Source organism: Schistocerca serialis, chromosome 6 (genome assembly GCF_023864345.2).
Source record: "Schistocerca serialis cubense isolate TAMUIC-IGC-003099 chromosome 6, iqSchSeri2.2, whole genome shotgun sequence".
Taxonomy (NCBI): domain Eukaryota; kingdom Metazoa; phylum Arthropoda; class Insecta; order Orthoptera; family Acrididae; genus Schistocerca; species Schistocerca serialis.
This window is the reverse complement of record NC_064643.1, coordinates 607356643-607374183: the sequence shown is the minus strand read 5'-3', so window position 1 is coordinate 607374183 and position 17541 is coordinate 607356643. Positions and strand designations below refer to the sequence as shown.

At 42.7% G+C, this 17541-nt stretch overlaps 1 protein-coding gene across 1 annotated transcript in view; it reads left to right on the top strand.

Annotated features, from left to right (window-relative positions):
• LOC126484643 (receptor-type tyrosine-protein phosphatase kappa) overlaps positions 1–17541 on the top strand; it is a 707160-nt gene that overhangs the window by 367180 nt on the left and 322439 nt on the right. The window contains exon 2 of the mRNA XM_050108233.1: positions 13254–13341. Within this exon, the coding sequence (XP_049964190.1) occupies positions 13254–13341 (88 nt within the window). The remainder of the gene's footprint in view (positions 1–13253; positions 13342–17541) is intronic.

Below are 17541 nucleotides of genomic sequence, written 5' to 3'. Positions count from 1 at the left end.
GGCGTTTCTCTGTACGACACCAGAATTATTGTGAGTTATATCAGTGGTTGTCCTTGAGAGGGTGTCTATATTGAATGTTCGTATCCTCCCGACGGCATTTTTCCTAATGAATGAAATGGATGGTACGTACCAATCTAATAGCAGCAGCAGCAGTCACCAGAAGGCATTCTCATCACTTTATCCTACACTGTTAGTGTACGAATCTCATAAGTAGCTACTTTCTGCAGTATTGCTTCCTTGCAAGTGGCACAAGATCTCACTGGCGCAGTTTCAAACGACGTTAGAGTGTTTTGTCTCGTGATCTGTATAATTGCTCTATTGTGACTTGTACATCATGGAAGGTATGGAAATTCGCAGCAATATTGTTGGCGGTATCAGGTACGTGATGTACCATTGGCCTGTTAATTATGTAAAGGATATCAGTGTTTTGTTTTACTATTAAAAAAAATAAAGCAGTGCAGTAGGTATAATCCTTCCCAACCACGTTGCTCCCTAAGCAGATGATTCCGGGTATTGGTTCTTCATGGCTGATGTTCATCCATATTTAGACTTGAAATCAAAATTACTAGTTGTATGTTAGACTCTGAGGAGCACCTTGTAATATAAAATAAACATCTCGTGTTACGAATGAGTTAAGTAATGTATGTTAGGTATTACTGGGAATTGTGGAATGCCTCAACACCCCCGACTACCATATGAGACGCTTCCCTCAAATCAGTGTAAATCAGGTTTGCGCCGTTAACACAACTGTAGGCGCCTAGGTCAACTAACTCGGCGGAATAATTGAGTTGTTTAATTAGACTTGTTTAGCGTGTGGCACGAGTTCATTTGCAGGAACTTTGAAATTAACCACACTCTGGCAAACAGGTAATGGTAAGGTCAGCAGGAATGTAAACTGCTGGACAGTAACGAAATTACAACACTTCTAAGTGGTCAAACTTGTGGCATTGAACCAACGCCACGTAAGTACGAGCAGCATAGCGCACATTTTTAGAAATACATTAAACCGGGAATACGTTGACTGATATTCAGATTAGATTAGATGACCTTTTTTAAAACTTTTGCCATATTTATATAAGTGAACACAGGGGCTTGTATATAAGGATTGGATACTATTTAGTGAATTAATTTTCTAAAATGCAGAGAAAGTAATTGAAACATTGTAGGTGGTCAAAATTAACATGGAATTGGGAATACATTGACCAACCCATTCTTTCACCACGACTGTCAACTACCATTCCATTTGTGGACAATATTGAAGAAATACAATGAAAATTTGACCACTTATAATAAATACACTGATCTAAAATTTTCTTAAGTGCTTTATTAACCCTCATAAAAGAAAAAAATCGTAGTATAGTACATAAATCATACAGTCTGATTCATTATCAGAAATACAAAAATTTAAGTATAATGAAAGGTACTAGGATGGAGTACCAGACACATACACTATGTGATCAAAAGTATCCGGACATCTGGCTGAAAATGGCTTACACGTTCGTGGCGCCCTCCATCGGTAATGCTGGAATTCAGTGTGGTGTTGGCCTACCCTTAGTCTTGATGACAGCTTCCACTCTCGCAGGCATAGGTTCAGTCAGGTGCTGGAAGGTTTCTTGGGGATTGGCAGCCCATTCTTCACCGAGTGCTGCACTGAGGAGAGGTATCGATGTCGGTCTGTGAGGCCTGGCACGAAGTCGGCGTTCCAAAACATTCCAAAGGTGTGCTATAGGATTCAGGTCAGGATTCTGTGAGGGCCAGTCCATCACAGGGATATTATAGTCGTGTTACCAATCCGCGACAGGGCGTGCATTATGAACAGGCTTCTCTATCGTGTTGAAAGATGCAATCGCCATCCTCGAATTTCTCTTCAACAGTGGAAAGAAAGAAGGTGCTTAAAAAAATGGCTCTGAGCACTATGGGACTTAATATCTATGGTCATCAATCCCCTAGAACTTAGAACTACTTAAACCTAACTAACCTAAGGACATCACACAACACCCAGTCATCACGAGGCAGAGAAAATCCCTGACCCCGCCGGGAATCGAACCCGGGAACCCGGGAAGGTGCTTAAAATATCAGTGTAGGACCGTGCTGCGATAGTGCCACCCAAAACAACAAGCGATGCAAGACTCCTCCATGAAAAACACGACCACACCACACCACCACCGCCTCCGAATTTTTCTGTTGGCACGACCCACGCTGGCAGATGACGTTCACCGGGCATTCACCGTACCCACATCGTGCCATCGGATCGCCACATTACGTACGGTGATTCGTCACTCCACACAACGTTTTTCCACTGTTCAATCGTCCAACGTTTACACTCCTTACACCGAGCTAGGCGTTGCCTGGCATTTACTGGCGTGATGTGTGGCTTATGAACAGCCGCTAGACTATGAAATCCAAGTTTTCTCACCTCCCACCTAACTGTCATAGTACTTGCAGTGGATCCTGATGCAGTTTGTAATTCCTGTGTGATGGTCTGGACAGATGTCTGCCTATTACATATTACGACCCTCTTCAACTGTCGGCGGGCTCTTTGCGCATCACCGCTTCTTCCCCCCGCACGCAGCCCTCGCTACACACCGTCAAGTCAGCAGCACTGCACTCTCTGTCTACTGTGTCTCCCTCCTCTGCTTCTTTGCCGTTTCCCGCACCTCTACGAAGTCTGAATTTTTGTAGGGATATGGAATCTATGTACCCCATCTTCTTGTGTTCGCAGTAAGTCTTTCAGTCAACAGACGAGGTCAGTCTGTACGCTTTTGTGCTGTACGAGTCCCTTCACGTTGTCGCTTCACTATCACATCGGAAACAGTGGACATAGGGATGTTCATGAGTGTGGAAATCTCGCGTACAGACGAATGACACAAGTGACGTCCAATCACCTGACCACGTTCGAAATCCGTGAATTCCGCGGAGCGTCCCATTCTGCTCTCTCACGATGTTTAATGACTACTGAGGTCGCTGATACGGAGTACATGGCAGTAGGTGAAAGCAAAATGCACCTATTATGAAAAACGTATGTTTTGGGGGGTTTTCGGATACTTTTGATCACGTAGTGTATCTGAAAATTTTGTTGAGCATAATACCTTAAATTTCACGCATCGTAAACATAAATTCTCATTTCAAAACACCCGATGTAGTCAGGACTAAAGTTATTCATTCTTTACTTATCGAGTCAGTATCTGGCACTTGTGGCAAAACAGACTTCATTCCTCGTTTCCGAAGATATCCGACGTTATATGAAGGGCTTATTTCAATAGTGGTACAAGTCCATTACCGCCACTTTTCTGTCTATAATGCTTCTGAAATTAATGAGCCAAGCAAACAGAAAGATAGGTTCATCTCTATCAAGAAGCCATATGCTTGAATATTTCTGGTATCTCAACTGCAGATTTTTCAGCGCTCATTTAACTTTAGGACCCTGTATCTCAATATGAACAAAAATGGACTTGTACCACTACTGAAATAAGTCCTTCATCTGTTGTAACTGAAACACTCCCTGAACCACAACAGCTTGCAATTTCAGCAATATATGACTGACATTGGTTGCAGGCAAATTAACAATTACAAATGAGCCTTCGTCTATATACCGATGGTTAATGTATGTATTCCTTAGTCCCGCACTGTCATAGGCATCAAGACTGTTTAGTAAACAGAGAAATCGTAATAACTGGCAGACAGATCTATGTGAATACAAAACTAATCAGTGGTCTGTTCTGAGAATTAATCGAGTAACATACGTGGTGCAGCTGGAAACACGGAAGGCTTTTCAGTTAAATGATACTGGTGTATTTTGTACAAGCAGATTTTAATACACATTTTCTTGTACAGTTACAAGTCACAACAGGTTCGCCAACTTTTTCACAAGAAAATCGTCACTGCATGGCGCCGTTCGCCAACTTTTTCACAAGAAAATCGTCACTACATGGCGCCACCTAGAGTATGCTGATGGAAATATACAACCAAAACTCCCAACTGACAGCCAGCACATAGCCTTAAAACTTTTGGTGCGTGAGTGGTCGAAGTAACCATGGCGGTCAAAGTACACACAGTGCACGGTACTTCACAAAAATTGCGGAATAAATTTGTTCATCCGAAATGGAATGTGCCCTGAAATATATTGTGTCCACATGTGTGGTCGTGTTCAGAGGATCGAATGCGACACACGCATTCCTACACTACATTTTGCGCTTCCCAGTGCAAATTCCTTTCCCAGACTAATAGTTTCTTCCGGCATAGATGTCACTCCTGTTGAAGAACAGCTTTTATATAAGAGCGGAAAGACTTGACAGTCAAGTGACAGACATTGTGCAAGACGGTTAGAAACTTCAGGTCTACATTTCAGTAGACCACTCTTGATAGTTAAGGGAATAAAAACAGGACATACAAATTTATGCTCAGTAAAGAGTACTTTCCGATATTCTCTCATTTCTGCTTGTTTTTGGTTGACCTTGGAGTAGGAAAGTATATCTAGATAGTGGCCCGATATTCATATCAGATTCATTTAACGTAATAACAGGCGAGCTACAATACCGACAGACAACACGGATCTTTGAAGATCATTCCGAAACATAAACGTTAGTAGCCAGCCAAGTGTACTGTTAACGGGCCGTCTATGAAGAAGCTATTATGAGTACAGAAAATGCTGATGATAAAGATAAATTGATGCATCAACTACGATTCGGCTTCAGGTATAATGGGCGATCAAAAAAGTTTCCGTTCGAAGCCCATGCAGTCCAGAATCGCTATGTCATTCAGGCAAAAATCGCCATCCAACCGACGCGTTAGATTGAGGATACCCGTTTGGTAAAACACCCTGTCCTGCTGCGTGAAGAAGTCCGTAATGCCTACTGCTCATCCTCGACCGAAAGGAATCGTAGACCCTTCAAGCCCTCTTTCAAGGTACCAAAGCCGTGATATTTGCATCTGGAGAGATCAGGACTTCAGGGCGGGTGCTCGAGTGTCACCCACTTGAGGCTGGCCTCCCAGGTTGACGGCGTCTTGTGTCGAATAGCAATCAGCAAGGGACTTGACACACCATTCCACAATAGTCGTTTTCGACATACATGCTGCCCCATACAGTCTTCATTCTCCGATGGATGTGTACCGGTATGGTTCCCTTGGCAGCTAAGGAAAGAATAACAGCACGTTGGTCCTGTTTGGAAGCATTTTGTAATAACTTCGCGAACAGTTTACATTTCGGCATTTACCATATGCGCTTCGGAAAGACACGACTGCCACGCTAACTCCGTGCTTACATGTCGGTGCTTACATGTCGGTGCTTACATGTCGGTGCTTACATGTCGGTGCTTACATACGTGCATAAGTGCATCGGAGCGGCGGTATGTTGTACATGCGCTGCAGTGACGCCCTCAAATGGAAGTTTTTCATCACCTCTTTCTGTAGTGGTGAATATCTGTGGCATTATTTGTTATTCTAGGATACCATTATCGTCAAACCTTTCTGTAATTCCTACAGAAGAATCTGCGTTGCCTCCCTTAGGAAACTGGCGGCTGCTGCGACAGAAAAGGCATCCAGTCACTAAGTTTAACCTAATAAAAGATACATTTACCGATACTTGACTACAGCAGAGTCCGTACTAATCAGGGTAAACGCAAGGAACAGAATAGAGAATAGAGCTAAACTTTTGGCCATGTAGCTAATACATGATTGAGCGCAACGAAGGAAGGAAGAAAGATTAGGTCATCGTAGAAGTGGAGTGGGATTTAACGTCTCATGGGCGATGACGGCATTAGAGACGAAACATGCTCTCGAATTGGGGAAAGATGGAGAAGAAAATCAGTATTGTCGTTTTCGAAAGTGATCATTAAAGACGGTGATAAGCTCCGATAGGACAAGGAAGAGGAAAAAGAAATTCTCGTATCCCTTCTTAACATTCACATTTAAGAAAACTTCAGAAAAGATCATTCCGGGTGCTCGGAAAATGATATGAACCACAATGTTCCAGCTTGATAAGCACTACGTCACCTCTCTTGATGTGGAACGTGAACCAGTTATCGTATTACTTTCGATACGATAGCCGTACTGGAACAACGTGCCTTTTAATCTGAGTTGCTGTACAGGGACAGGTTGGGATTTTCCAATGGATGAGGAAATACATTATGACAGTCGCTTGTATTGTATCGCACTGGAGCCCATTTAAAGCTTCTGTTCTAAAATTGATAATGTTAATTTTGTTAGAGTATGCATTTGTCAAGCTGTGAAATAAATGCTCCGCCGTGCGGTTTGAGGCGTCTTGTCATGGCCCACGCGGCTGCCCCTGTCGGAGGTTCGAGTCCTCTCTCGGTCATGGGTATGTTTGTATGTTGTCCTTAGTGTAAGTTCGTTTAAGTTAGATTAAGTAGTGCGTAAGCTTAGGGGCCGATGACCTCAGCAGTTTGGTCCCATAAGGCCTCACCACAAATTTCCAATAAATGCTCCGTTGTAAGCTCACATCTAGCTCTCTAGTTTCCATTCAGAATGAATTTTGCTCTCTGCAGCGGAGTGTGCGCTGATATGAAACTTAGTGGCAGAATAAAACTGTGTGCCGGGTTGGGACTCGAACCTGGGCAAGTGCTCTACCGATTGAGCTACCTAAACCAGAAAGCGGTGTGAGGACGGGTCGTGAGTCGTGAAGCTGAGCTTTACGGGCAGATCGTGAGTCGTGCTCCACTACCTTAGTTTGTGGAATGCTTGCCCTTTAAAAACAAAGGTACAGCGTTCGAGTCCCGGTCCGGCATACAGTTTTCATTTGCCACGAAGTTTCTAATCATCCTGTTTAGCTAGTTTGGTTATGTGTTCAATTAGTTCTTTGTACTAACAACGTGGAATTAATCAGTTCATAGGCTACTTCATAATATTCACACTTAAAAATGGCTCCATTACAAACATTGACCGATGTTTCTGTATGACATTAAAATTACGTACTTTCAGAAGGAAAATAACAATGTAAGTCTTTCGTACACCAGTTCTGAGATTTTAAAAAGTTTTTTTTTTTTTTTTTTTTTTTTTTTTTTTTTGGCATAGCAGATTTTCTCAGCAGGAACTAGTGTAGAATGCTATCTGTCGAGCGTTTTGACTCAGTAAGGAAATCATTTAAATTGTCATAGGATCATTAACTCCTCTTTTAAAGCTGAAATTAATTTCATTGAAGAACAACGAAGATTATCTTTTCTTCTGGCGTTATAATTCATTCAGTCATTGTTCCATTTGACGAGGAATGAATTATTTTCAAAAATTTTCTCGAGAACCCACATCTACTGATACTGATGATCAAAAGCCTAATTCATTAAAAATTTGTCTACGTGACTTACTCGCATACTACCTTTTTTTACACGCACACAGTTCTCTCTCTCTCTCTCTCTCTCTCTCTCTCTCTCACACACACACACACACACACACACACACACACACACACACACACACTCGTACTAATTGTGTTTGAAGTAAAGTTTACTACTATCGACTCAATTCTTTACAAGAATGCTCAAAGATTTGTGTGGCTCCACCTCACTCCTTTCTGTGTCACATTGTGGCCGATGCATGGTGGAAATACTTTCTATTTATAGAATTATGAATGTTATTGCTGTTCTGAAACTATAACTGATTGTTGATGACGAATTTCATAAGCGACAAAATGTACAGTAACACTGCAGTCAGTGTGCCAGACTGTTTAAAGAGCTGTCTACAAAAGGCTGTGTGATGGACGCCAATCGTCATCCCTGTTGCACTCCTACGCGTAACAAACATTTCTTTCTCCAATGATGAGTTGTCCCAGAATAAGACGCCATAAGCCATCTGGGAACGAAATTAGGAAAAGTAAATTGACATTTTTACGTTTTTATCTCCTAAATCTGATATCTGTAACGCAAAAGTTGCAAAGGTATGACGTGTCAGTAACTTACATAAGCAACAGGTAACTTCCACTCCAATATCAGTATAAATATCTAATAATTTGGAATACTGTGTTTAATTTATTGATTTACCTTCATGCACTATTTGTAATGGTGCGATCAGGCCTTGCGCAGTAGCATTACTGAACTGTATGTATTGTGTTTTATCTGTTTTCAATGACAGTCCATATGCAAAGATATTATCTATTAATAGTCAAGAAAATAATATTTACATGTTCAGATGTTGAAGTTACTCAAATAAGCTTGATCGTATTACACTGACGGAAAAAAATCGCAGCACCAAAAAAGTAAGTAAGGTAGAGTAATGAAATTTCGGGAATACATTTGACTAGGTAGCATATTTGACTATAATTGCAAGATCAAAGATTAATTTTAACGCGAGATAAGGCATTCCAAATATGAAATGCTGGTACGTTAATAACCAGCGTAACCGCTAGAATTTTGAGTGCAGCATGCAGCCGGCCGGTGTGGCCTTGCGGTTCTAAGCGCTGTAGTCTGGAACCGCGTGCCCGTAACGTCGCAGGTTCGAATCCTGCCTCGGGCATGGATGTGTGTGATGTCCTTAAGTTGGTTAGGTTTAAGTAGTTCTAAGTTCTAGGGGACTGATGACCTCAGATGTTCAGTCCCATAGTGCTCAGAGCCATTTGAACCATTTGCAGCATGCAGACGTGCATGCATTGTGCTGTATTAGTGCCGGCTGTCAGGTCGTGGGTTGGAGCTACATGCCTGTTGCACTTCTCTTCAATACAACGACAGATAATGCTGGTTTTGGATGACGCTGAAGTTGTCGTCCGACGAAGTCCCGTATGTGCTCGACTGAAGACAGATCTGGTGATCGAGCAGGCCCGACATCCTAGAGTGCGTGCATACTGGATTATAACAGCGGTACGTGTGTGAGCGTTATCCTTTTGGAAAACGCCCCCTGGAATGCTGTTTATGAATGGCAGCTCAACACATCGTTTCGCCAGACTGACATGCAGATTTGCAATCAGGGTACGTGAGATAACTACAAGAGTGCCCTTGCTGTCGCACGAAATAGCACCCTAGATCTTAACTGCACGTGTATGTCCATTGTGTCTAGCAAGGAGACAGATCCGTTGAAAGCCCCTAACTGGCCGCCTCCTATCCAACACACGTCCATCACTGGCACCGAGGAAGAACCAACTTTCATCAGAAAACACTATAGATCTCCCCCAGACCTCCAATGAGCTCTCTTTTGACACCACTGAAGTCACAAATGGCGGTGATTTGGGGTTAGTGGAATGCACGCTAAAGGGCGTCTGTCTCGTAGTTTTATTCGAAGTAAACGATTTGTAACGGTTTGCTGTGTCACTGTGATGCCAACTGCTGCAGAAGCAGTCAATGCGCCAGCGCCACACGCCGAACACTGTGACCGTCCCTCTCGGTAGAGCCACGTGGCCGTCTGGAGCCGGTCTTCTTGCCACTGTACATTGTCGTGTCGACCGCTGCCAGCAATCATGTACAGTGGTTACATCCCTGCCAAGTCTCTCTGTTGTATCGCAGAAGGAACACCCAGCTTCTCGTAGCCCTGTTATGCCACCTCGTTCAAACTCAGTGAGGTGTTGATTGTGGTGTCTATGTCGTCATAAAGGCCTTCTAGTTTAATATCAACTCACCAGGTCCAATCTCAAAGGTAACTAACGCTCACAACCGTTACAGCGTGTGTTTAACGCAAACCTGATTTGAATTCTCATAGTGGCGTTACTAGCGCTACTTTTATGCGACTGGCGCGAAACTTGAGCAGTAGGCCTAATCACTTTTCAGATGTAGAAACACGCCTACCACTTTCATTTATGTCACATAACTCCTTTGTTGCAACTTTTTTTACGTCATTGTATTGCATCGTGAGCAAATGATCCATTCTCGGTGTTCTTGCTTGTCACTTTCGTGAAATAGAAATTTTCTTTCTGAAAGATGAATCATTACAAGTTCATAATTCCAGAGGGCATTGGCAAATGAATATAGACAAACAGGTATAAGAGTTTTTTTTTCTTCCAGTAATGGCAGAAATGGTTTAGTTTAAGTACAGGAGGAAGCCAAATGATACAAAGGGAATGTATACAGAGATCAACGATCATGTTCGCACCTACAAACGGTACTCAGTCTGGATCGCAATTTACTGAATTACTCTCTAAAGTACCATTCAATAAATTTCACTCCACAATAAATATTCATTAGTGTCCTGTGAGGAGAGTCTTGTAAAGACTAATGACGAACGACAGCAGGGGATAGAGGGATAGCTGTATTAAATACTGATACGTTGAGTATCATATCTCTTTTTTTCCACTGCGTATGTTTTCATTTATACGCCTCCTCGAATTGTTCAAGCCGACACTAAGTCACACATCAGAGAGGTTAACGGAACTGCTTCGAGCAGGCGACCGACGGTGGCACAAACGATGGTGGTCTCTTTGGTAGAGTCTTACACGGAATAAATAACTTTGTTGACGTTGTCGAACATTATTCTATCCCGTTTTGCATATGACACAGGGTTTCAGTTCAGCGCTGTGAAGCGTTTATTTAAGTCGATCGTCAATGTAGATTCACGGGTCGAACTGAGAATACGTAAGAATATTTGTGAAGTCCTCTGCATTATTTATACGAGCAGTGGAAGTGTTTCATCTCTCAGAAATACCCACGAACTGCAGGGACAGATTCCTAACTAGGGAGGAAAAAAGCTCCTATGACCATGTGTCCGGAAATACATCGTTGCCATGGTAGATGACAGTTCCTCCGACCATTTGCCGTGTGTTTCTTGTGTGTCGAAGGTGATAGCAATAGTTGCGGTCATATTGCAGGGTACATATAATCGTAATCTGGCTCACACCATGTTGGCGGGCCACTTGCCTGGTGCTTGTACTAGGGTTCGTCTCAAAATCCTGTAGATCCCGGCTCTCCAAATCTGGCGTATACACAGTCCGAGACCTCCCTGCACGTCTGAAAGGGCCCATGATCACAGAAACCTCCAAAAAGGGGTTGAAATGTCATGTGACGTGATTGACGTTCTGTGATGGTGCTTGTTTTAGTATAGCCGTGCTGCCTCTCGACCATTTTCATCTGTGGCCGTACACACACACACACACACACACACACACACACACACACACACACACACCAGCTCGGCTTGTTCCCGGCATGAACTCCGAACTATTGTGCTGCTTACAGTACCCTGCGTCAATTACACAGCCTGCAACCCACAAGGAACACAGTGCACGTGGTCAGAAAAACTGTCATTCGTCAGCTCCACATACCGTGGCAACTATGCTTTTCCGGACACATGTTCATCGGACCTTTTTTCCTCCAGTTCCAGTCAAGAATCCGTCTCTGCAGTTCTTCGGCGTTATTAATGTTCACCCTGTATGCACTGAACTCCAAAGGAGTATTCCTTCTAGTGGATGTGATAAATGTACAATTCAGAACAGTCAGATCTATTTACCTTCCGATCATAGATTATCTAAGTTTGGCGTCCGCCCCTGGCAACTGAGTGGTAGCGAGACGGAATGTCATATCTAGCGGCCCGGGTTCGATTCCCGGCTGGGTCGGAAATTCTCTCCACTCAGGCACTGGGTGGTGTGTTGTTGTTATCATCATCATCATCATCATCATCATCATTTCATCCTGATCGACACGCAAGTCGCCGAAGTGGCGTCAACTCGAAATACTTGCACCAGGCGAACGGTCTACATCTACATCTTCATTTATACTCCGCAAGCCACCCAACGGTGTGTGGTGGAGGGAGCTTTACGTGCCACTGTCATTACCTCCCTTTCCGGTTCCAGTCGCGTATGGTTCGCAGGAAGAACGACTGCCGGAAAGCCTCCGTGCGCGCTCGAATCTCTCTAATTTTGCATTCGTGATCTCCTCGGGAGGTATAAGTAGGGGGAAGCAATATATTCGATACCTCATCCAGAAACGCACCTCTCGAAACCTGGACAACAAGCTACGCCGCGATGCAGAGCGCCTCTCTTGCAGAGTCTGCCACTTGAGTTTGCTAAACACCTCCATAACGCTATCATGCTTACCAAATAACCCTGTGACGAAACGCGCCGCTCTTCTGTGGATCTTCTCTATCTCCTCTGTCAACCCGATCTGGTACGGATCCAACACTGATGAGCAGTACTCAAATATAGGTCGAACGAGTGTTTTGTAAGCCACCTCCTTTGTTGATGGACTACATTTTCTAAGGACTCTCCCAATGAATCTCAACCCGGTACCCGCCTTACCAACAATTAATTTTATGTGATCATTCCACTTCAAATCGTTCCGCATGCATACTCCCAGATATTTTACAGAAGTAACTGCTACCAGTGTATGTTCCGCTATCATATAATCATACAATAAAGGATCCTTCTTTCTATGTATTCGCAATACGTTACATTTGTCTATGTTAGGGGTCAGTTGCCGCTCCCTGCACCAAGTGCCTATCCGGTGCAGATCTTCCTGCATTTCGCTACAATTTTCTAATGCTGCAACTTCTCTGTATACTGCAGCATCATCCGCGAAAAGCCGCATGTAACTTCCGACGCTATCTAATAGGTCATTTACATATATTGTGAAAAGCAATGGTCCCATAACATTCCCCTGTGGCACGCCAGAGGTTACTTTAACGTCTGTAGACGTCTCTCCATTGAGAACAACATGCTGTGTTCTGTTTGATAAAAACTCTTCAATCCAGCCACACAGCTGGTCTGATATTCCGTAGGCTCTTACTTTGTTTATCAGGCGACAGTGCGGAACTGTATCGAACGCCTTCCGGAAGTCAAGGAAAATGGCATCTACCTGGGAGCCTGTACCTAATATTTTCTGGGTCTACCCGACGAGAGGCCCTAGCCACACTACATTTCCATTTTATCTAAGTCTGGCTACTTAATTGACAACAGAGAGAATATAATTTACTGCAACAGTATCATAGTCACTAGTCAAACAGGAAATCGCCCGGCAAACTCTCGAAAAAGAAGTTGTGCTCAATTCTTCGAGACTGTGGGACCGTTCGATAGAATGAATAACAGAGATAAAGCGCTGCAGTTACCAGAGAACGTTCGTTTTTTTTCTACTGAGTTATCTTGCATTATTTTATGTATACCCTACAATGTTAAATTAGCTTCGCAATTATGCGTTCCGTTTTAAAAAATTGTACTCATTCTATGAAGTATATGACAGACATAAGTAAATTGTTTTGCGATGTCGCTCCTGTTTTCACGAATATTTTTGTTGTAGTACTATGCGTTTTGTATTTTACAATTTTATCACATTACCAGAAATCTTTACCAAGGAAACTTGCAAAATTTTCACTGTAGATTGTTTGTCTTGTTGCAGACCGCCTGCAAAGTGGAAACGCATTCTTGCCGGCACGCCATGAAACCCGCCAACAAGGAGAAGAATCAGAACCAGAAGTGCATTCCATGTGAGTATGTAGCACATTAGCTGTACCGAAGCTGAGCGGCTGTATTTGCATCTATGGCTATCAGGCTTTTGGTTGTACCTTGGTTACCACCACGGTTCAGGTAGTTGAACTTCAGTATCAGTCCGGACGGAAGGAAAGTTGGAAACGATGAACAAGGACCATGGTCGAGCCTCTTCCAGATAACGTGCGAATTCTCTTAAAATCGTCGCAGATGTAGAGCTTCTTTGGGAATGTGTATGAATTAGCTGGAATTTCTTGACATATTTCTTGAAAGAGTGGAGTAATTTTGATTTGCAGTGAGACATGATAGACTGGCGGACGTCGTGTGATTCTTTGATGATTTGCAGTAGTAGTAAATACTTAATGAATATGTCGAGTGCGGACGTCTCCTAAATTTTGTGGCACACTATAAATCTATTACTGACGTCGAGACAAGAAATAACTCATCTCTAGTAAATAACCAGTTATTGAGAACTTGCAGTTACTGTTAATAACCGGACTTCTGCAATCATAGTCGTCCACAAGGGGAGGCAAGAGGGTGCATTTGCCCTCCCCATCCACCTCCCCCCTCCTGGAATGTGGAATAAAGAGTTTCTGTGATACATTGATAACCATCAATTCCTTGGGATTTTCAATGATCAGACAGAACATTATGACAAACCCGTCCCGGCGACAGTAGCGTCACTGACGAGGAATGACAGCTGGTCAGACACACACACGGTGCATCTAGTATCAGCCCGCGTGCTGTCCGTGTGTATAATGGGGATGGCCCGGCTGCACGGCACGAGCTTTTTCGGAAACTGCACGACTTGTCGGTTATTCGATGAGTGTTGTGGTGTCTTCAACACGTGACAAAAACAAGGTGAAACAGTGGTGGAACTAACATCAGACTTCAATGCCAGGACGAGTACAAGTGTGTCTGAACGAACAGTGCACCGAACATTCCTAACGACGGACCTCCGCAGCCATGCATGTGCCAATGTTAACACCACGATATCGGCAGCTACGAGTGAAATGTGCACATGACCATCGGCACTGGACATTGGCGAAATGGAAGAGCGTTGCACGATCTGATGAATCCCAATACCTTTCTTCATCGTGCCGATGAGAGGGGTCGAATCCATCGACTTCCAGGGGAACAGCTCCGTGACACCTGTTCAGCGGGACGCAGACAAGCCGGCGGTGGCTCCATTATGTTAAGAGAAACATCCACGTAGGCATCCAGTGGAGCTCATGCAACGCAGCGTGACGACCAAGGAGTAATGTACACTGGTTGCATATCACGTAACCCCTTAATGACGGTTTTCCCGACGGCAGTGGCATCTTTCAACAAGACAACGCGTCATGTCATAAGGTCAGGCGCGCGATAGAGTGATTCGAGCAACATAGTGACGAGTTCCAATTATGTGCTGGCCCCCCCAACTCGCCAGATCGAAATCCGATTGAACACATCTTGGATGTGATTGAATGTGGAGTCAAAGCTCATCGCCTCCTTCCCAGGAATTTATGGGAAGTACGTGACTTGTGCATGACCGCGTGCACAAGTAGTGCTAACTCCCTCCAGCGACCTACCAAGCCTCATTGCTTCCATGCCATCACACGTCGCTTCTCTTTTCACTGCCTAAGGTGGGCCTACCGGCTATTAGGTGGGTGGCCATAATGTTCTGGTTGATCAGTGTAATAAGTGTTCAGTATCACCTATAAAATTTCGTTCTTAAACCTTAAAGTTTCTCGAAACTGACCAACTCATTTACATAAAAAGAATGGCAACTTTAGAGTCTTGACTCCGCCCCCCGCCTCTGAAAAATTTCTGCAGACATCCAGGTCTGCAATTGGCAGTTATTAAAATAATTGCGTAATACTGCGCGCGCCTTGTCTGTAATGTGCGTATTCGGGTTTGCAGTAATCTAACCATAAAAATAAGTACACTAACCTATAATATTCGTACTTATCGTGAAATAACTGGCTATTTTCGTAGAGATATAAAAGTGAATCCTAGTATTCTTGACACATACAGCCACTACCAAAATGTACGGTTCATGTGCAAGCCTGAGTTACATACAACTTATTCATAATCCTGCACAAAAAATGTAATAATTTTTAGTTACGCTGGATAACCTAAGTTCGACTTTATAAAAGCTCTCATTTCGGTTGTCCAAGTAGTTGCCACTGATAACGAAGAACTTCGAAGTCCAGCCATATGTTAACATATTCCACTACTTAGAAAAAGAATTAAGTAAATGATATTTGTGCGGGTAAACGTTGTTTAACTTTTTAACTGGCGTGAATTTTCAGTGTTCTGTTTTATGTCCACGGGTGACTTATTAAAGAGTTCTGAGCTAAAATAAAGCCCTATTTTGAGTACCTGTAATTGCTCTTAATTATCTCGTATTGGAATCTCAAATTAACCCTTTATTTAGTAACGAACGTTAATGAGTAGCATATGCAGATAACTGTAACACGCTACAGACTTTCCCAATATTCTGTAGAGCGCTTGATCGTCAAACCAGCAATACGAATTGACTATCCGCTTTTGTGATGAGGCACTTCACAAGCTTCAGAAGCGATAGACGAAAAGATTGTCTCTCTAGACAGAGCGATAAGCGATACATATGAATGCAAAGGACATAAACGTTGACGATGGTTGTGTAGAACCGTAGTAATAATTATACTCACGAAGTATGGATGACACTACATAATAAGGCTAGCACCTTTTGACATGTCGCAAGTTTGATGCAGCTTTAATGCGCCGGCACCTTGAAACTGCATTTTTTTCCTTGCACATAAATTACAATACAGAAAAATTTTTTGAATAAAAGTAGTCCCGGCTGCAAAATTGTTTTTATTAATAGCAATTACACGTTTCGCCCTTGTGAGGCATCATCAGATTATGTAAAAATGTAGCAGAAGCAGCTTCATTCGCCAATTGCCACAGCAGGGCATAAAATAAGAATAAATATCATATGGCTAATGCATCGACTCGTCAAACGTCTTATCAGAAACGAAAATAGTGTGTGTTAAGGCCAGTTCATCATGGTTTGCGCAGTGTAGAAACATAGATACAACATGTAAGCTGCCAGTTACAGAGCGTTCAGGTGAAACAGGTCTGCTAAGAACTGGTAGGTTAGGTTTTGCTGTAGTGCTTAGCGCACTCGCTTCACTGGAACACTTGCAGTAGCTTTTGCTAGCACACACATTTCACCAAACGCTCTGTACATGTGTTTCTACGCTGTGTACACTTTCCTGATCTGATCTTAGCATACATTATTTTCGGTTCCGATAAGACTTTTGAAGAGCAGATACCGTATCCACATGATTTTTATTTTATATCCTGTTATGACAAGTGACGATTGAACTTTCTTCTGCTACATTTTTACATAATCTGATGTCTTACAAAGGCTAATTACAAATTGGACAGATCTGCAACCAACTTCGGATCAGTAACAAGCTGCCATCAAGGGATAGAGTAATATTTTATTAGTTGTAGCGCAGTTCTTTTCTTTGTTTCTGTTTCTCCACTAGAATTTGTTTTTAGGAAAGGCTTTTTGAAGGAAACTTGTCATTTGCATTTGATTAACTAAGAGCATTACGCCAAGATTCATCAGATAACGACAGCAGGAAATATTGTGTATTTCGTTTGCAGAAGTTCCTCTAACGTGCAAAAGATTCAATAGGCAAAGGGCAACTGGGACACTGGAGGTAACTGAGGCAGATGATCACCATGTCCTTTACTGAATGTCATTGCTGAATACCTATCCACACTGACAAAGAATTGGTCAAGTAGAGCGTCACAAGTTTTTGTGATGTATGCCAAAGGGTTTATTATTAGAGGCAAGTTATGACTTAACGACGTGAAGAAAGTTCTGTGTTTCTGTATTATTGTTTTGCAAAGTTAATATTAAAATCACAACATTGTACTACTGTTCTTTCTTACCTTTTGAGGTTACTCAAAGCAAGAAAAAGATACCTAAAAAACATTAATACTGCTGTCTGGGTATCTATAAATACACTAAATCACTACTTTCAGTGGAGTTGATTCTAGTGCTGTAATCTCAAATACCTTTGCTAATTTACAAACAGAGTCTAACATCTTGCCATCTGGGTTTTGTTTGATATATATATACAACTTCTTCCATGGTTAGTAGTAGTTTTACAAAAGGAACTTGTAAGCTTAAAGTTCGTAGTTTTTAAGTTTTGTAG